Genomic DNA, 21,757 nt, shown 5'->3' with positions numbered 1-21,757 from the left:
CATCTTCCTCTATTTCTGAGGAAGGTTCCTGTGACCAAAATGTCATGCTCCTGTCAAAGGACTGCAATAGAGATTTAGTTGTGCCTGTTATCCTTATTGTTTTCTTCTTGCAAATTTCCAGTTTCAGCAACTTCATACGACATACAAAATAAAGACTAATGGGTTTATGGCTTTACAGTTACAAGGAACCAACACGGATCATATCCTTAAGAAAAATACACGTGCAATGTGTCGGGATTCCAGATAAACTCAAGTCCAAAGATGTTGGAGAAATGCTTTAGATAAGAAAAAGCTTAACTTCTGTGTGTCTGTAAGTGAATATGAATAAAAGATAGCTTAAAAAGAAAATACTACTTTACAGTCAAAAAACCCCTGTTAACACCATGTAAGAAATAGTAAAATTGCATGTTATTTGTCCCAGATTTGGAGGATGCATCTTCAGAAAATGAGGACAACAGATATCCCAAGGCCCTTCTTGAGAGTGCAATTGAAAACAAGGCAATGTATCATATAGGAGGTACATCTAGTATAGTAGTATTATATATATTAAATTATCGATGAATAAACTTTTACATCATACACATAAAGAAACAATTCTCATCTGAAGGTCAGCCACTTTAACATGGAAGTAACACGAGTCAGCTGGCCTCCTGAGGCATATTTATGATTTGTGATATTGGGCTATACAAATATAATTAACTTGACTTCTTCTAAACACTGACCAATATTAACTGTGAACACAGCAGGCCAGCTGCATTTTTTTGTTAAGTCATCCGGATTCAATTAATTTTTGGACACAAAGACAATGAGGTTACAGAGCTTTTTATAGACTGAATAGACTTCTAGGCTACATCCTGTAGGTAACAAAATGTATTTTCATCAAAGAGCAAACCATTAATTGAGGTAGGTCGGTGGGAACTGACAGCGGCTGTGGGAGCCCAGTGGAGGTGACATTACAAGAGTCTAAAACAGTGGTGAAGGAATTATTCTGATCCTTTACTTCGCTAAAAGTAGAAATACTGTTGTCTAAAAATACTGTATTACACGTAAAAGTCCTGATTTCAAACTGTTAAGTAAAAATTCAGAAGTATTATCAGCAAAATGTACATAGGTATCAAATGTAAAAGTAATTATTATGCAGACTGTCTTTTTCTAGAGTGTTATATTGTTGTAGTATATTAAATGGTTTTTTTATCACTAGCAAATACATGTAAGAGCATTTTAATGTAGTTTATCAATGTGGAGCCAATTTTAGATACTTTGGGTAGATTATAATTAATAGTACTACATCATATTATATAAATGTATCATGTTTTATAATATTATTAATAATAATAATGACACTTTATTTATATAGCATCTTTCACACAAAGTGCATACCTTTTTTTAAGAAAAAAGAGCAGATAACTTAAACAACAGAACATTAGAATATATTATTTTAAGTAAAATCTTAATCTGAAAAGTAACCAAAGCAGTCAAATGAAAATAGTGGAGTAGAAAGTACAATATTTCCCCCTGAAATGTAGTGGAGTAGAGGTATAAGTAGCATACAATGGAAATACTCAAAGTATAAGTACCTCAAATTTGTACTTAAGTGCAGTACTTGAGTACATGTACTTAGTTACTTTTCACCCCTGGTCTAATATGATATCAAACCACACCCTACATGTTAGAAAATCCCTTTTAAATGCAGCAGTAATCGTTGTAACGTGGCTAAAAAAGGTTTGACACACATTCCTAGTTGGCTACAGTTTAACTTCCTGCAACTTAGTTCATAGGCTACCCCGCCCTCGTTCTCTAACGAAGCCCGCTGATTGGTCCAAGTCCTGTCAATCATGCCATCTTTGCCAATGGCTGGCAAAACAGCATCGGTAGGTCCCGCCCCGACAGTTTCCTGGCGTGCTAGCTAACTTTTCACGAATGATATGCCAACCAGGGCTCGACTTTTGGTTTACCAGCTATTCAACACAAAACTACAAACTTACATTGAAAGGGTTGTCGCCGGCTGGGTCTGCGAACGGGTTGTTATCAAATCCCGACATTTTTTAAAAGATTGCGGGCTGTTTTATCCTCTCCGAACGGGGAATAAACAACAAACTCCTCTCTGTCGCTTGACTTGTCTCTCCTACCCACTTCCTCGAATGAAGTTTGAAGCGCAGGCGCACTGAGGCGGCTGGGCAATGACGTGCACGTCAGATGACACGTCACAACGTGCACGAAGCAAAGCGCGCAACACCCGGCTGGGTTTCAGCTCAGTCATGTGACGTTAATAAATGACAAGAAATGTAATAATAAACATATTCATCACATTTTTCATAGTAAAAACATTTGGAACATATTGGAACTCATTTTTTTAGGCAATGAACAGGAAAAATCATGGCTTTTGACTGATAAATTTTGTATTCCTAAAAAAAAGTTAATTTAAAAATTTTACATAAAATCTGTTCAGTGAATTCTATAATCTCCAAATATGTGGATGTAGGTAACTCTTGTTCTTTGTGTGGACATACTGATAAAACATCTATCTATTTATTCTTTCATACTTGTGTCCTCAGATAACAACGGTCCACGCTCAGCATAACTATGATACCAGGGACAGTGTGTGTTCATGTAATGTTCATGCTTGAGTGAATAATGTAGACAGAAGTTCCTTTTTTTCTTTTTTTTTACACTGGTGCATGTTGTGCAACAGCCTTCCACTACACATCCAGTTTTTAAAAATGAGAAGGGTTTATAGAAGTCAGGTTAGGACTTATTTATAGAACAGGGTCACAGATAACAATGACAATGTTTAATTAGCTGTAATGTGGGAGTTATTATTTTTTATTTTTTAAATTGTGGTGATGTGTTTTTGGATTAAATGATGCTTGTTTTTTCATGTTGTTCATTTTCATGTTCTTCTTCTTCTTTATGTTTCTTTATTTTTCTTTGTCTTTTAACATCTTGGGACCATGTTGGAAACAACTGTTTTCACTTTAACATGTTATCCCTTGAATGTTTGTTTTTTGTGTCTGTTAATCCAAAAAATAACATCAATCAATCAATCAATCAATCAATCAATCAATGTAAAATAACAATGAAATTTGGGTCTGATTTAAATTCTCATGCTTTCAATACTACTAATGTTACTCGCTGTTTTAATCCTGAAAATATAATGTGTTACTATGACAATAAGAGTAACAAACCTATAAACTATATTGGTAACTTTTTTATTAATACAATTCTTTACTTAGAAACAGAAGTTTTTAGGTTCCCGACCCTCTTTCCCTCTTTTTTTGATTGAATTTAACTCAATGCTTAACAGGTTCTTAGAATATTACAGAATTATATTTGATTAAGCCCCCTGGGGTCAAATTAATTGCCCTTTTTGTAATGTCTTCCCTTATTTCATTTTTTAAAGATTTAAGAAAATATATTCTTATAATTTTTAATTTTCAACTTAATTTGAATATTTATTTGTCTCATTGCATTGATTTATTTTATTTTCATCCCTTTTTTAATATTAATATACTATTTTCTGTGGTTATCATGTTGTTGTCCTGTATTGTGTACTTCTTTCGTGCCTGATGTAACAGGTACAATTATTTTGTTAAATAAAGTTTTGTATTGAAAAACAAAATAGACGCAATAAGCACAACCTGTTGGATTTCAGTTCAGTAATGTAACTTAAATGAAAATATTTCAATCCTGAGTGTGAAAGGTTCTTCTTTGTGGTGACCCCTGGTGTCATCTGGGGTTTGATCTGGTGTTCTGGAGTCTCTCTTGGTCCTGAAGCTGACTAGTTGGTGTAAAAACCTGGAACACCTGGTGCAGGTGTTCCCAGGCGATAAAGTCTGGCCACCTAGCAGCTTCTCTGTTTGTTGCTGCTAGTCATGTATCCATTGTTGTTGTTGTTGTTGCTGCTGCTGTTCTGCTTCTGTGTGTCCCCCCACCCCACCCACTTCTCTCTCTCTCAACCCAACCAGTCAAAGCAGATGGCCGCCTGCCCAGAGCCAGGTTCTGCTTGAAGTTTCTTCCCGTTAAAGGGGAGTTTTTCCTTACTACTGTCGCCAAGTGCTCGGTCTAGACCTGCTCCATGTGAAAAGTGCCCTGAGATGACTTTTGTTGTGATTTGCCACTATATAAATAAAATTGAATTGAACTGAATTGAAATTCTCTCTCTCCTCTGATTACCTCACTGCTGCTGCTGTTGCTTGCAGCTCTTTGCTCCCCCCTTGAGTTAGATTACTGTAGTTATTTGCTCTACTTTCATGCACCTGACACCATACACACACACACACACACACACACACACACACACACACAGTAGTGTTTCCATCACTTCACAGGACATTACATTGACTTACATTCATTTCCTGGAGTCTTATCCTAACCGTAACCATAACCACCACATGCCTAACTCTAACCTCAACATAACCCTAAACTAACCTCAACTTTAAACCAAGTCTTCACCCTAAAAATTAATGATTTTACATTAAGGGGACTTGCTTTTTGTCCCCATAAGGGAGGCAAGTCCCCACAATGTGAGGAATACCTGGAACACACACACACACACATCAGAACATGGTCACTTTTGGGGACATTACATAGACTTACATTTATTCCCTGAGGACTTAACCATAACCACTGACCCAAAAATCAACTTCTTCCCAACTGGGGACACAGCTTTTGACCCCAACTGGTCATCAGTCTGAAATTTGTCTCCAAAAGTAGCCCATGACAGACAACACACACGCTCTCTCTCTCTCCACTCATGCATCACACCTCACACTGATAACACTGATTGCCACAACTCATACTCTAAACATTTAGTTGCAACTTTAATTTGGCTTAATTTGGTTTAATTTAGTTTTAATAAATATCTTTTGTTAAATGTTTACTATGGTGTATCTCTATTGTGTTGTGGCCATCTGAGTCAGGTCATATCTTAAAGCACTCATATGATGAATAACGTATTATAATAAAAATAATAAAAGTGGAGCACAACAATGGTTGCTAGGCGACAGGTGACTTTTGAAGGTTTTCACTTAAACCTCTCGATTGGTACAATAGTACTTGAAAAAAAGAAAAGCAAATGAATGACTGTTTTCAGTTAAATTTAGGCAGAAAGCTGCTCACATATGAATGGACCCAAAAAAATCATGAATTTGAATGGTGTTGCATTTTTACCGCATATAAAAGGCTAAATCACTGTAATACTGTAACTAACCATAACTTGTGTGTACAATTTGTGCAAATGAACACAGGGCAGGATAATAAAATAAAATAAAATAAAATAAAATAATGATAACACTTTATTAACAAAGTGGGAACAAAGTAATGCTTAACTAAAGCCTGTCATGATCATTTAATGCATGAATTAATGCAGAATGTATCATGAATTCCTTTTGCTCACCATTAACAAATGATCAAGTCACTGTTATTTTATGTGATTAGTGAACATTTAATGAATATTAATTCACAGTTATTTCATATATTAATTGATATGCCACCAAATGCACTGAATTATAGTAATTGGTATTTTATACCCATGCATTTGATCAGCCTCTATGAAGATGCTTTTTTCTTCTAACAAACTGGTAGTCAGATACAAACATCTACATGTTGCTGCAAGACACAGTGGTCTTTATGCCACATTTGCAAACTAGACAGATGTATTGTACATGATTAGTTTGTATTATGCTTTAATCTTAATAGCCACAGTAACTGTTAAAAACTGTCAATGTATGAAGTCTGTGAAGATTCTCAGTCATGCAGGTCATCATTATCTGAGGAGGGTTGAATTGAGGGAAACTGGACGTGGTTGAAGATGTTTTTCCTCTCATCCAATGGGCATCATTAGTTCTAACTGACTAGCTGGGAGTCGCAGGTATTAACCACTGTGGGGTCGTTATTAAGGTCATTGATATCACTTGGTTCATTAATTGCTGAGGTCACCTGAGGCCAAGTGGGCTGGACTGCCAAGTTTTGACTTCAGCTTGGAGTGACATTTAAGGGGGGGGGCTATATTAGTAGGCATATTAAAGGAACAGACAACATTATTGCTGACACGTTGTTGTGTGGTCCTCTGTGTTGACCTGAGCTTAATATACTGCCCTGTTGTACTGTCTTATTCATCTGTTGTTGCTGTGCCTGTCTTCTTAATTTGCTTCTCAAGTGCCGGGGTTGCTGAGGATAAGTGGGACAAGCAATGGATCCAGGACAAGGGTTGTGTATTTTCTCTTTCTTTTTTTGAGTAATTGTGATTAGTGCTATTACGGGTGGGTCGATAGTATGTCTGTGATCTCCTTGGGACACCGACTTGAGGGGGGAAGAGCGGTTTTGAAGCTCAAAGAGGGCGGCTCTAGCCGTCACCATCTTGGAAGCTTGACTCCGCCTAGCTCCCTGGCTAATCCAAAACGGGCAAAGAGGTGGAACTGAGGCTTTTTGCTAATTTGAGTTCATTGTGTGGCATTTTTAATATACACTCCAGATATTAGGCTACACATATTTTTCTTCAAAACATAGGATAAAAATGCTCCTCACCAAGTCACTTCCATCATCCGACACGCCCCACTTTAGTCTCTCAGGTCTGTGCATGGGCACTTGGACTTCTGTCTACCCCTTCTGGCAGTGAGAGTAAAGTTCGGCGCTCGGCTGCAATTACTTGACACAAGCATGCAGAACGCTCTCATGTGCACCCCGAATGACAGGTACACAGAGGCAAACACTTGGAAAGTCTAGAGGAGCTGCACAATTAACAGCCAAACAGCCAGCATGGGAATGTCACACCCGGCATGAGATTTAAAAACTCCATATACTGTGAAATACAGAGAGATTTACCTGGTGGTGATAGACTTAATCAGCATTATGTGAAATCCTTTGGAAAGGGTGTATTGTAACAGATATTCATTTATGTGTAAAAGTCCCGCACTGCAGGTTTAATGACCCCTTTTTTCTGTATTAAAAGCAATAAAACCAACTTCAAATGAACCTTTACTGCATTTATCCAGCATAATATCACTATAATGTGTGTTCACAATTTTTCAAGTGCGTCATAAAACAACAGTCAGGTGTCCATATGAACACTGAAAGAGGTTTTCTTCACAGTAATCATTCCTCCTGTTCATACTGGCTATTAAAAGATCCCCTTCAAATGTGCTTTCAACACTGGTGGACTCAGGAGAGGGGCAGGGGGGCAACTGCAGGACAAAAAAATACTGCGAAAGTGCCGTCTAAGGTGACCCCACAAAAGAGAAAACATACCAAAGTTCTGTAATGACTGTCTACTTATGGGTACATCAGGATAAAATGACCTATAGAAAGCCTCCATATGTGACAATCTGGAATGAGGTGCTCTCATGATGCCCTTTCAGTGGAAGAAAATGTGATTGTGCCCTGTAAAGAACCCCCAAAAACAAGAAAATATGATGTGCCCTTAAAACGAAGAGGATGTAATGCAGTGTCCTATGAAGCTGTTGTAATGAGGTGACCTGGAGGTTTTGTATGAGTGCCCTTCTAGTGAACAAAAAAAGGAAAAAATGCATTTGAGGTTGGTTGGCTAATTTGTGGTCGTTGCTCAGACATACCAAAGCGAATTCAGGTTTTTAAAAGAAAACCAAAGTGTCACTGGCTGCTGAGCTTGACTAATAGGCTAAAACTGTTCTTCTTTTAAATTAGCGAAATGAGTAACTCCCTTCTTTTCTAGTAGCCTCTAGCCAGAATTGTACTTCCAGTAGTTAACTCCACCTCAAAATGTCAAAAAGTGACTGAATCACTATGCCAATTTGAATTTAGTTGAACTACTAGCAAGCTACTGCAAAATGTAGGCTAGTTAAACTACTAGTTTATTTTCATTTAGTGAAATTACTCCCCGTCACTGCAGACAGCCATGAGTTTAGGAGTTGAATGAAAAATAATACAAGTAAAACCTTTTGAGATGAATTAAAGATATTAATCAACAAACGTTTGAAAACCTTACAGCAGATAGTTGGTTTAAACAGAGTAGAACATTACCTACAGGTTCTTTATTGTAAAAGTGTATGAAATGTCAATTTTAAATGTTAATTTTAGTGTTAGATTTATATCAATAAAATGAAACGTAAAAAGCTGAGAAAAAAATATTTTTACAAATCCAGTTTCAGGCAAGTCAGCAAATAAATATTCAGTAAACATTTTGCAGAGTCAGGCCCTTTATGTGTGCAAATTTAAGTTCAGTTACGTCCAACAGACATGAAGTCAGTTAAGGCTAATTTGTGGTAGGTCGCTCGACATATTTGATAAGTGTCGCTCGACAAAAATGAAGTATTTTCGACAGAAAAAAAAGTGTCGCTCGACAATTTCCTTTTATGTCGCTCACCTGGAGAATTTTATGTCGCGGACACCGTCATATTTTGTCGCGAAATGTGATGGGGTAGTGTTACTTACTTCCCCATGGAGACTGTAGTCCAGAAAACATGCTGTCAGAAGGATACTATATGGTTATAAACCAGTCAGGACGATATGGAGGATAACGTCTGGTTACCATGGAGACGACTGAAACCTTTCGCCGAAGCACGCATTGAAAATCGTCGCGCGAAAGCGTCAACAAGCAACCAGGCGCCTGTAGGCGACTCGTGACGTCACCAGCGGTCTGACAGTAGACGTTGCAGCCATGGAGGAAGTGAGAGGTGAGTGAGATTTTCTCCTTCATAACTGTTTCAAATCATTTGTTTTACCGATGAATGTTTAGCTAGCCAACGTTGCAGACGTTTAGTTACATAATATGACACAAGAGCAAATATCACGACACTGAACAAGACGGCTAGTTGTTATAACGAGCATCCACATCTTCATTAACTAACGTTACAGCCCCGGCGTTGTGTTCGTTGTATGGGAAGCAGATACTGTTGGCAGCGCTGTTAGCATAACAGTGAAATAACAAGTAGGTAGCTCGGCCTTTTGGTTACAGATAGAATGTATAATATAATCTACTACCATGTCCGCGAAGAGTATATATGTTATTCAAACTGGCCAACAGAGTCAGTGTCTCGCAACTGTAAACCTGCTTACTGTATGTGTTTCTTATAAGGGACGTTGCAAAGTCAGCTGGCCGGTGTTCTGCCAGATAATGTATCCCCAGCAAATCTGTCTCCCCTGCTTCAATGATTTATAATGAGGGCATATTTAGGCAGCCTGGATTTGTTTTTGGGTTTGTTTGTTTTTTATCCCTACTAGCATATGTAACACCTTATTGGACTACAAACATGGCCATATAGCTTACAAACCAGGTTATTATTGTCCAAACTGTATGGATTATTGTGCATGTTTGGTTTTCCTGCCCTTTTTTCATATGTGGTGTAACCATTTGATACAGTAGGCAATCAGTAATAGATGCACAGACTTTGTCAGGGATACAAAATGCACCAAGGGGCAGGAAGAGTCACTAATCATGTGATGTTTTTTACATTTGTGTAGGGATTAGATGTCCTAGGAATAGAGCTGCAACGACAAATTGATTAGTTGTCATCTATTAAATTAATTGCCAATGATTTTGATAGTTGATTAATCGTAATTTAATTAAGAAATATCATAATTCTCAGATTGAAACATCTCAAATGTTAATATTTTCTAGTTTCTTTAGTCCTCTACGACAGTGGTTCTCAAAGTGGGGTCCTTGAGGGGGTTTCAGGGGGACCCCAGCGATAAGGAGAATCATTTATTTCCACTATAATTCCATCCATATTTATCAGAATGACAGAATGTATGACTAATTTGGTCATGGGTTTCATACACTTTCTGTTATAAAACATCTAAAAGCAAAAATCTTATCAGATGGGGGACCCTGGGACAAAATATTATCAAATGGGGGTCCGTGGACTAGGCTAATTTGTGTCAGTTTAGGGGTTCTTAACATGAAAAAGTTTGAGAACCACTGCTCTGTAATTATAAACTGAATATCTTTGTGTTGGTTGGGACGTCACCTTAGGCTTTTGGAAACAGTGATCGACATTATTCACCATATTCTGACATTTTATAATCTAAGGAACTAATCGATTTATTGAGAAAATAATCCAAAGATTAATCCATACAGAAAATAATCGTCAGTTGCAGCCCTACCTAGGAATATACTTTATTCAGGGCTGTGTTAGCATTTTGTTTAAAAAGTAAAATAACACACTAATGTTTCTGCTTCTTTAGTGTTTCCCCTGACCTGTGCCGTGCAGAATTATGCGTGGGGGAAGGTTGGTCTGGACAGCGAGGTGGCGAAACTGGTGATTGGTGGAGATCCACTAGCTGTCATAGAGGTTGGCAAACCTTATGCTGAGGTAAGACAGTCTACTGTCAGCAGAAGATTATTACAGGGAAGGTACTCATTAAAAATAAATAGACATATCCTTGCGTGACACCCCTGTTTTACAGAGATGGTGGTTTAACACTTGGGTCCCAACATAGGATACATGGTTGGGTTGTGCAGAGAAAATCATCATCCCTGGATATATTACATATAAAACATGTGAAAAAGGTTTTTGGCTACAATTTGGTCACTGTAATTGGATGATTTTTCATTTAATTAAAAGAAAAAAAAGTAAGCAAGTCCTTTGTATGTCATGTCATTCACAAGTCTTTCTTTATTTAGCTACAGCAGCTCTGCAGGGATTGTAATGAAGGTCATTAGTTCAAGTTGTGGCGGTGGTGACATTTTCACGTACCACCAGCCAGATAATGTCACATGCCAGGGTTGGTCATATTTACTTTCATAGTTATATGTGTCAGAGGGTGGTGTGGATGCTTAAAGGGGCCATATTATACCTCTTTTCTACAAGTTAACTCAGTTCTCTGAGGTCTTGATAAAAATGTCTTTTACAAGCTTCAAAATACCACAATGATCAAGCACCACAGCTGCCTTCTCATCCTGTCTATACAGCTCTGGTCAGAACAGCCCGTTTGAGTGTAAATAAATTTAGATTTTGCTTTGATTTAATTGCAATAAACGGATTAAAAGGATGCTGAAATAACTACATCATGATGCCAATTTGTAAAAAGCCTGAATTCACCCTTTGTTAGGTCTGTCCGCATGACAACAAGCAAATAACTTTTAAAATGCTTGTTTTCTGTTCGGATTGATTAGGGCTATGCTAAGATTGTAGTAGCTCCATCCACACTCAAAATAACATCATCTAAAGGCAGAAATACAGCAGCGAGGTTATTGTTTATACACATAGATATTAACATACTATGTAACTTTAAAATTATATAAACTCACCGGCATTTAAGATGTTTATTATTGATGACAGCGGCCGAGGTGGTGGGTGACTCCGGTGTTGGCTCCAGCTAGGTTGAGAAGTGAGATGGAAGGTAAATCCACTTAATCCCAAAAGTTTAAAAAACAAACTCCTGCCGGTAAACTGATCCAAATGAGAGCAGAATCAGGTGTTTATTCCTCCAGAAGACAGCAGCAGCGAGTCCAGCCTTGCGATACGTGCAAATTTTTTTCCCTTAGCTTAGCTTCGTTTAGTTTAAGTTCGTCCCATGTGACGTAAGAAGGGGCATCAAATCTGAATAGCTTGTTGAATCACATGAGTACAGAGAAAGCCAGCTCACACCAAACTGACTGGGTGGTCTTACTTCACAGCTTGCGTGTTAGTAGGCGCATCAGAGACCCAAATACATACAAGCACTGAAAAAGTGAGGTTTTCATGGCTCCTTTAAGCTAACATGTGACATGTATCGTTTAGTATGTCTGTAACATTGTTATGATGTTACAGAGACGCACGCCAAACTCAGCAGCAAAGAACTGAAATTCATTAAAGTAGATATCAATAATAACTGTAATGAGGTGTGAAAGTCAGTATCAATTATGTTTGAAAGTGTATGAATGTGTTGTCTTATGTGAGGTGCATGTTGTCAGTGTAAAACAAAACCAAAAAGGGAAATGCAAAAACAACCAAGGCTTTGTAAGCGGGGAAGGGATCAGAGAACTGGAATCAGGGCAGGCAGACTTAAGTAAGCTCTGGGGCACCGGCCAGGTGTTCCCAGTTAGTACTCAAATGGCACCTCAGCTCCACCCATCCAAGGACCTGCAACACACAGACACAAACCACAGGACCAAAGGCAACAGGCTCTGGGGCCGTCACAAACATGTTAATGTAAATGTTGGGTGAAGTCAGTGTGAATGCACAAATATAATTATGTTATGTGATAATAAAAAAACAAATCAGTGATAATATGAGTTTGTGGGTGAAAGCCTGGACACGCAGTAGAGACGGACCATCCTTTAACAAAAAGGTTTCAGGTTTGAGTCCCTTGGTAGCAGTAGAGACAGTATCCTTCATTTAATCCTCTTATCCAGAGATAAGATAAACTGCCTTTCTCTCAGAAAGAACTGTGACTCAATCCAACATTTTCCAATCATTTTTCATGGTGCAGAGTAATCCAAAAGACTTGTTGAACTCCCACAACGTCTGAAATAGATGCCATGAGACCGATGATGTCTATATAAGGTGACAAATTTCAGCCTGGTCGTCAGAATGAAACATTGGCATTGTACGTTTCTGTAAACCACAGATGCGTTGAATATCTACATTTCAACACCTGTAATATGTAGTATATTAACATTTCTGAGGTGATGTACTTCACATGACATCTATATAAGCTGACTTTCTTATTAGGAGGTGGAGGGTTTGGTGGATGGCTTGCAACATTGTCTGCAGAAAGTTGGAAATCAGCAGAGAGCACGGTTCGAGACCACCTTGCCGTTTTTATCTTATTTTTTATTTTAACCCAAACCATGATCTTTCCTTAACCCTAACCAAATGGTTTTTGTGCCTAAATCTAACTAGACCTTAACCACCACGTTGTCACACCATAAAATATAATTACTTTTAACAGTGAATGCTGTGATACTGCACATTGAAAAATGATGCTGAAGGGGTGCCCAGTGCACCACGGGATCCTGACCAAGTTTCAGTAAGTGACGAGTTGGGAGTGAGAACATGTTGGCATTTCTGGGTTGTATATCTTTTAAAATGTAAAATACTTTGAATTGGGATCCAGCACTCATCACTGGTACATATGTTAAGGAATGGGAAATGGTTTCACACTCCTATTTTTCCATTGTTTTGAAGATTTTGACCCAATAACCTCGCCATCACAAATGCAAAAAGAGTGAGTGTCTATCTGAACATGATGTTGTCTCTGCTGTCTCCTCCAGCTGTGGATGGGCGCCCATCCAAAAGGTGACTCCCAGATTAAAGACAACAGGATCGCACAGACCACGCTGGGCCAGTGGATCGCCCACTTCCCTGCCTGTCTGGGCTCCAAGGTCAAAGACACCTTCCAGGGTCAGCTGCCTTTCCTCTTCAAAGTCCTCTCTGTCAATACAGCCTTGTCCATACAGGCCCACCCCACCAGGGTGAGTACACAAACATACACGCCTACGCACTGTTCAAATTCTGGATACCACCTGTTTATCAGTAGGCTGACTCAGTATTCTGAATTAGGACATTGTTTAGCAGATGACAGTAGTGTCATCGTGTTATGCTAGTGTTTGTTAGAGTAGAGACAGTTAATATAAAAAAACAAAGCACCACCTTACATTTGCTTGCTGTTAGTATATTCAGAATATAGGTGTCAGTTACTGAGTATTCATTGTGATACACTTCACTACTCACAAGCTTTAGTGAGTTCCCACAAATTGTTGACATCATTCTTACAAAGTAAATGTTAACTTCAAAGTTATGTGTGGTTGTTTTCCAGACTAGAGAGAAGATATGATGTCTTTGATGGTTGTGTGCTGAGGAAATTAAGAGCCACTCCATTGTTTTTAGATGACGAAGTCTTCTGTTATTCTTGTTTTGTCAAGCCAAGAAATGGACTGAAGTGGCGTCACTTGAGTAATCTCACTTTGGACTTGGAGACTACAAATTTGTAACAGAACGTTTGAGCCAAGATATTTCAGGCTCTGCAAGTCTCTCGCAAGTCCCCCAACTTTATGGAAGTGCAATAGTAAATCATTGGAGTTCCCCTTTACTTTACACAACATTAATCACCATCATTTTATGTAATGTTAAGCATGATTAATAAAAATGAGAAGTTCATTCCCTCTTATTACATTGTGTTGAAATGTCACCTCTACCTTTTTTTTCCCGTTTTTGAAATCTATTGTTGAAAATCCACAATTCAACCAGTTGTTGAATGATTCAGTTTAAAGTTTAATCCTGTCCTTCTACAACATGTCATTATTTTCTATGTGTATGGAAAAAATAAATCAAAATTTTTCCTTTAGCACCGAGGCCAATGAAATGATGGGTGATGGTGTGTTTCAGCAGCTTTTATCAATTATCAATCATATAAACATAGCTGATTTTGGAAAGTATAACCATTAACCTTGTGTATAAAGAGTTTAGTCTTCATGCTCTCTGCCTGCCCTCTTTAGTAAACCTCTTCCTCTTGTCTCATTATGGTTTGGTCAGGAATTAGCTGCTCGACTCCATGCTCAGTTTCCGGAGCACTATCCAGACAACAACCACAAACCAGAGATGGCCATCGCTCTCACCCGCTTCCAGGGCCTCTGTGGCTTCAGAACAGTGGAGGAGATCCTGGGATTCCTTAAATGTGAGTCGCAAAGTCCCACAGGGGCATTAAAGGATTTTGGATTGGGCAGCGACTGGAGGAACAAGGAAAATAAGCTGATTAAACCCAGACAGTACTGTATATTATATAATGGGTAGGATTTGAGATAAAATACTTTGAATGCTAAATGTTTTGTGAAAGATAAAGTCATACCATGTGCATGTGTCTGCATCTATCAGCTGTCCCAGAGTTTCATGCTCTGGTGGGCAATGAGGCAGCAGAGGAACTGAGAAGCAGCGTTGGAGATGCGGTCCGCACCAGCCAGGCGTTGAAGAAGTGCTTCACCAGGATGATGAACTGCGAGAAGAAGGTGTTTGTGGACCAGCTCAACATGCTGGTGAAGAGAGTCACTGAAGAGGGTGAGGACACATAGAGGAGGCTAATCCTTAAAGCTTCTAAAAGCAGAAAACAAATGTGAAATTCTTGCTTTTTAAGAATTAGCATTTATAGTTAAAACACTGCGTGATACCTGTAATACATATTCAGTATAAAAGTGTCTCCCTCTAGATTCACAGTCTTATTGTGTAACATTTAAGCTTCAGCTTTTCTTTGTTGCATGATCTACTGTGGTCTTACTGCAAATAGTGCTGGTTATCAAACTCAAGTACTTTTTTGGTACCAAGCAAAATGTGTCTGTACAGTCGTGTCAAAAACTGTCAAATACTAAAAGCTGGCTCTGAAAGTGTGTCAGATTTATAGTCTGCTTTAGTTATTCTTCGATCGCACCAGAAAATCAGTCTCTGATTTACAGTATATCATGTTTTTTTCCCAAAATTCATATAGGGCTGCTTGTGTTTAGACACTATTTATTAGAGTAAAACTTAAGAAAACTTTTTTTTAATTGAAACATTTTTGTAATTTGTAAAAAGGAATTCATCATTTGCTTAAACTTTGTTACTTACTGACATTTTACCATGAGATGATTGCTCAATATGTGGAACTAATCTTTTATTTGATCATAGTCAACAACCTGGTATCTGATGTCAGTGTGTTAGAAAGTGAACTTTCCACCATTTCAAGAAGTCATCCACCAAAATGATTATGTTGCACTAAAGAAATGCGATTTGGGACACTTACTGAGACATAAATAATTTCCAGTTGATAACTTGGCAGATATTTTACAGAGAGGGGCCTCTATATATCAAAAAGTAAAATAACGAACTCTTGAAATGGGTTTTTTATTTGCAGCATCCTCACAGATTTACAAGAGACAACTGCTGGTGATAAAACTGAATGACTTTAACATTTTAAAAAACAGTAAAATCAATAAAATAAGCATACTCACTGAAACATATTGAATTATAGTCCCTATTGATACCATTTATATGTGAGTCTTTATATAAAGTCTATGCTTTCAGTCAAATAAACTCTGCACTGTCATACTACCACCAGGAGGCGCCAAAGTTACAAATAGACTGCTTTAAAACACATCTAAAAAAAGGACAAGTTAGTTATTCTGCTTTACTGACATATTCATACCTGTGGATGTGTATTACTCATGTAGGTGCAGCAGGGAAGGACACATCAAGTAGCAATGGTGATTTGTTGCTGCGCCTCCACTCTCAGTACCCCGGAGACATCGGCTGCTTCTCCATCTACTTCCTCAACTACATGGTCCTGGAACCAGGCCAGGCCATGTTCCTGGGAGCCAATGAGCCTCATGCTTACCTCTATGGAGGTCAGTAGGTGCTTTTTGTTTACATTCATGAGATGGTAGCACACTGGCTCTTTCCACACTGACTTGAATGAATGAAATGTGATGATAGAGTGCATATGAGTACAATGTGCCTGAATTCCTACATTATTGCGTCTCTGCAGCGTTCCTGTATGACAGAGAAGAAGCAGGTGAAATATTAACAAACCAGATAGAAAAGAAACATTTTGTTTTAGTTTGAATTTTGTATCTATTATTAGAAAATTAAATGTTAATTTTTTTTCACAGCCACAACATGTTTCCAGCACAGTATAAAATGTTGTGCATCTTTTTCAGGGATTTAAAATCAACCGACAGCGCCATAGAAACAAATAAGTGCTTATTTCAGGACACTGCATTGTCGATGGAGCTGGTTGCATCAGCTGTACTGTGTAGTTTAAATAGCTAAGTTTAAACTAGGCTAGTAAGTGCTTATTAACTGGAGATTTACACACTACTAAATTAAAATAGGTTGCACCACACAGACTAGTTCTTACATACAGATTAGTTGCTCATAAATGCAGTTAAGTTTAATATATCGTTTGGCCTCCATTTAGAAGTTCTGTTCATCTTGAGGTGCTACAATGACTTCCTGTTTACATAGTTGATTGCTTTTTGACTGGACAGTGCTAAAAATGTTTCCTAGCAATTGATTTACACATTACTAAAGTCTTTACTTACTAGCTAAGACATCTCTTCAGTTTAAATGGGGCAACCTGATTGAGTGAATAATTAGATTGAAAATAGCTGTTCAATTCAAAGATTTTAGGAAGGACTTAACACACAGATGTAGTGATGGTTTCACAAAAAGCTGCCACTTGATCCAGAACTATCTAAAAAGAAAGGCAGTCTTGCTTGTCTTTTGCTGTAACTGTTCCTTTATTCAGCCACAAATGCAACTAACAGCTGAGTGTAAGTTCACATCCGTCCTCTGGAAGTTGTTTAAAGTTATTCTGGGAAATTACTAAGTGATATAAATGTATGAGACAAGTGAAGGGAAAGAAATAGTTCTTGGAATTCATTTAACATCACAGGCTGATGGTATCTAATATTGTAATTTAAGAATTGATTTTTCCATTTGAAGGAGAGTTGACTGCTCACTTTGCTTATTTAAAACCTTTCCTTTTGTCCGTTCGTCCATCCTTGTAGACTGTATCGAGTGTATGGCCTGCTCAGACAACACGGTGAGAGCCGGCCTGACACCGAAATACATCGACGTAAACACGCTGTGCGAGATGCTGAACTACAGCCCCGCCCCCGCCAGCTCCAAAATTTTCCCGTGTGTTCAGGACGCTTCGGACCCCTGCGTGTCCCTGTACGACCCCCCGGTGCCAGACTTCAGTGTCATGAGGATACAGGTAGTAAACCTCAGCTGAATGGATGACAAATTTACACTTCAGGGGGTTCATACCAAAATGAAAACGGTGTGGTAAAAGTTATTCCTCTCAAAACAGAACAGCAACAGTTCAGTTTTTGTATTTAATAATGACCAATGTAGTTTTTCCATATTGAAACCTTTAATTTGTATTATTTATTCATATTTCATTACAAATTTACATTCAGAAAATGGCCAGTGTGTCAGAAATAGGCAAAAAAAGAAACTAAAATGTCTGTTTGAAGTATAAGGAATCTTCTAGCATCGTCACATTCTAATAGAAAGTGAGGCTCTTCTGCTATTGTTTCATGTTTGAAAAGAGAAATTCCTCTAAATTATAAAAGAAATGTCTCCATCTTAAGTTGACTATAAAATCAACCTTTGTTATTAAAGGACCAGCATGTAGGGTTTAGTGGCATCTAGTGGTGAAGTTGCAGATCGCAACCAAGGGAATACCCCTCCCCTTTAAAGCTACTATGGCTGCAAAACTTGCAAAAAATGCTAAAGGGCCTCTCTAGAGCCAGTGTTTGGTTAGTCTGTTCTGGGCTACTGTACAAACATGGAGGTGTAACATAGCATATTGATCAGGTATCAATAGTGATAAGAGTATTTGTGATACTTCTGAGTAGACGGCAACAGGTGCCTTTGATAGATTGAGTGCAACTCATTGATTTAAACATTTTAAACTATAAAAAAAAAATCAAAGACCCACCCACAATTATACAATCTAGGCAGTATCAGGGATTTAGGCGTGTCCTGTCATTTATCAGTTATGTCCTACAAATTTGCAAACTGTAAATCACCTTTGTCCTGTCCCGTATTTCCTCCAGGTCCCAGCCTCAGTGAAGCAGTACACTGTGGCGCCAGTCGACAGCGCCAGCATCCTCCTGGTCATCGAAGGCGACGCCTCCGCAACCTCGGCCGCCGCGCTCTCCGACATCACCCTGAGGCGGGGCACCGTCCTGTTTGTCTCGGCCAATGAGAGCGTCTCCCTGCACATCACCTCCCAGTCAGGGATGAGCATGTTTCGAGCCTGCTGTCTCCTGTAGTTGTGAGTCTGTGGCTGTGTGTGAACGCTCATACTACCCCTTTGTTTCTTATCCGGTTTGACTCGGCAAGGTCTGCCCTGCTTTATGGATTGAGCCTGATGATCGCTGCGCACTTTAGTTGGTAGTATTTAAAATGAGCTTTCAGACACAGAGAGTCGATGCCCGTCTGTGCCCGCTGCTCCCCCCCCAACAACTGAAACTCGACCTGCGGACTGCCGTCACCCCTCCACGCCAGCAGCAGTTTTCTCTAAGTTTAAAATCCAGCAGGAATCCATCGCTGCTGGATTTTAATAGGTTTAAACCTATTAAAAAACCGTCTTTTTTTACCTGTAGTGGTGCAAGTACAACTTATAGGAAAAAAACATAGGAAAAGGGTGCACACCCCAAATTCTTGTCAGGTGCTAAGAATAAGAAGACTAGGTCAAAATCTAGTATATGGGTTGACTGTGTATGAAACGCTAGACGGCCGACCAATGGTGTAACTTCATCACTCAGTCAGTCACTCAGTCAGGGACAGACTTGTGCGTTTATAGGGCTGGTCCTGCTGTTGTGGTCCAGCAAAAAAGTAAAGAATGTCTGCAACGCTGAACGGCACCCAATATAAATAATATTAGTGATTAAGTGCACATGACACTGTTTCAATCACTTGATCCTGATGAGATTCCTGATGAAGAACCTGATAGTTTAAGATCAAGTGTTTTTCATTCTTGACCTTGGAAACAGCATTTAGAAAACAATCTCACCAAAAGGTAAATTTAGTGGTTCTGGAGTTCAAAGTGAAGCCTTTAAAGTGCCCAGAAAAATATGGAAATATAAACTTCTACAACTTCACAGCAGTTGGGCGAACTCCCATCTGCTGATGAAGATCATGTGATATGAATCAAAAGCTACTAAATGGACCTTGTGGTGAGAATGTTTTCTCAACTGCTGTTTCCAAGGTCAATATTAATAATAAGAGCTAAAATGGTTGGAAAAAGTGCTCAAAGGAAAAATGAAATTAGAACATTTACATTTCTCTCTATCTGCTGATGAAGATCATGTGATATGAGTGAAAGCTTGAGAAAAGCTACATTTTATGAAATTAAGAAAAACAGAAAACATCAAAATATCGTTCATGTGCAGTTTGTAATCAGAGTTTTTTATTGGTTGCCCTTCAGCGTTCTGGACATTTTAACTTTTTATTCTTCAGCGGTACGTTCTTATGTTCCAGTTCTGAAGTTAATAAAACAAACATCAGCTGTGATTTCTTCAAACAGCATTGAAGCAAGGTGGCGGAGGAAATACGTATGTTTACACTGGTGCAGAACATCACCACTCACTGCTCTGTACATCGACCATGTTGGTGAGCATGTCTGTTTTATGAGCCCGCGGTCGTCGTCGTCCCCCCTCCCCTCTCCCCCCTCGGGGTCAACGGTGTCAATACATGTTCTATCGTTTTAAGTTTAGCTTGAACAAGTGAATATCCACCTTTTTAAACTCAACTTTGAAAAAAAACATTGTTAGTATATCAGCAGTTGAGAGCTTATAGTGTAATCCTGAGATGCCTGTGCATGTTTGATTTAGAGCAGTAATACTGGGAGGAAAGGGCCTTTTACTGGGAGTATTACTGTTTTTAACAGTTACCAGCGCATGTCTACGGTCTGGAAACTTTTCTTCAAAGTAGTGAGTCATTAAGATAAAAAAAAAAAAAAAACATGAGAAAACAAGAAGGGCCGCTAACTAATGTAGATCCATCCCATGAAGCACGACGAGTTCTGCATAATTGAAAATTCATTAACGCTGCTTGTTGCATTCTTACACAGTTCGAATCAAGTCATCAAACACGTCCACGTCTCGTACATTTATACAAACAAAATGCTGCATTCAGATTTTCAGTATTTTAGGGAACAAAGTAAGAACTTGTCTGTATTTCTGAGTATTTGAAGCCAAATATTTTCAGACTTTGTATGTTTTGTTGTTTGTACTGATTCATCAATACGTGACATCACATACTAAGAGAAATGATCCCTGAACTACAAGTATTAGAGAGTTTTACCTGTGCATCATGATAATCACGGGTGGTTTGGTTTTTTCGGTGACCACTTTAGCCAAGTAGAACACTCCGGTCCAATATGTTGATACAATATTTCAACTAGATTATTTCAATATGGTGCAAACTTCTGCAAAATATTCCAGTTGATAGCAGGGTCGATGTGATTTCAATCAATCATGAAGTGGATTTTCTTGTTGTCATGGTTTTTATAGGCAATCTTTAATCAAATATTTGAGTGTGAATGCTCTATCAGCCTACTTGTGAATAACTATTACTCTTTATAGTCCGACCTGAATGAATGACCACAGTGAATTGAGCCAACCCTGATGATGCTTTTACCTCCTTCATGACCACAGTTGTAACGCAGGGTGAATCTCTAAGCTTGTCCCGAATATATAGATGCACTAAACCTTTACTTGTTTGTTGTTGCTAAAAATGTTGAACGATATCAAGAGATTGTAAAGGAAGGAACGAAGGAAGGATGTGACGTTAATTTAAAATCATTGCGTCTTTTTGACTAAAGAACATTACCTCAAGTTCATCCTTCCATATCTGTAAAATGTCAAGCCGCCTCCCGTTATGTTATCTGCCATATTTTCAAAATGTTTGAATGTAGTGTTTCAATTTAGTTGTTTCATTTTGAATTTTAACTTTTAATTTATCACACACTCTTGTTATCGATCTTGTTTTAAGTCACCTTTTAGTTTAAATACTGTAGATCTTTTTTTTTCCTTCATATGGATTTTGCACAGACTGTTTGAGTTTTACGGTTTTTTCACTTTTAACTCATGTCCTTCAAGTGCACACAGATCTGAAGGCCACAATGTTTTACTTTGACTATTTTATTAAACTATTGTTAGAACATTTCTTGGAATATTTCTCTAGTGAGGGCATGGTTTAGCATTTTTGAATATGGTGATGCTGTAGCATGGGACTGCAGAGAACATGTGTATGTAGTGGTTTAATAAAGCCTCGTGCCGTTACTACACGGTCTCAACTCCTGATTGTATGTGCTG

At 38.4% G+C, this 21,757-nt stretch overlaps 2 protein-coding genes across 3 annotated transcripts in view; one reads left to right on the top strand and one right to left on the bottom strand.

The window, feature by feature from the left end:
- Window positions 1-11,671, bottom strand: part of scamp2 (secretory carrier membrane protein 2) — a 25,055-nt gene extending 13,384 nt beyond the window's left edge. Inside the window, exon 1 of one of the 2 annotated variants that reach the window (XM_067590445.1) lies at window positions 11,225-11,671. In XM_067590445.1, coding sequence (XP_067446546.1) covers window positions 11,225-11,230 — 6 coding nt within the window. In that variant the 5' untranslated portion in view covers window positions 11,231-11,671. Of the gene's footprint in view, window positions 1-1,985; window positions 2,151-11,224 lie in introns of those variants that run through there. The other variant, XM_067590443.1, reaches the window with a different exon arrangement.
- On the top strand, window positions 8,498-21,727 carry mpi (mannose phosphate isomerase). The gene is made up of 8 exons (XM_067590442.1): window positions 8,498-8,648; window positions 10,159-10,286; window positions 13,172-13,372; window positions 14,433-14,574; window positions 14,772-14,951; window positions 16,097-16,270; window positions 17,435-17,643; window positions 18,491-21,727. The coding sequence occupies exons 1-8, from the start codon at window positions 8,633-8,635 to the stop codon at window positions 18,707-18,709; spliced, it is 1,269 nt and encodes a 422-aa protein (XP_067446543.1). The 5' UTR covers window positions 8,498-8,632; the 3' UTR covers window positions 18,710-21,727.
- Window positions 21,728-21,757: the final 30 nt, after the last annotated feature.

This window comes from Thunnus thynnus, chromosome 5 (genome assembly GCF_963924715.1).
Source record: "Thunnus thynnus chromosome 5, fThuThy2.1, whole genome shotgun sequence".
Taxonomy (NCBI): domain Eukaryota; kingdom Metazoa; phylum Chordata; class Actinopteri; order Scombriformes; family Scombridae; genus Thunnus; species Thunnus thynnus.
This window is presented reverse-complemented; position numbering and strand designations above follow the sequence as displayed.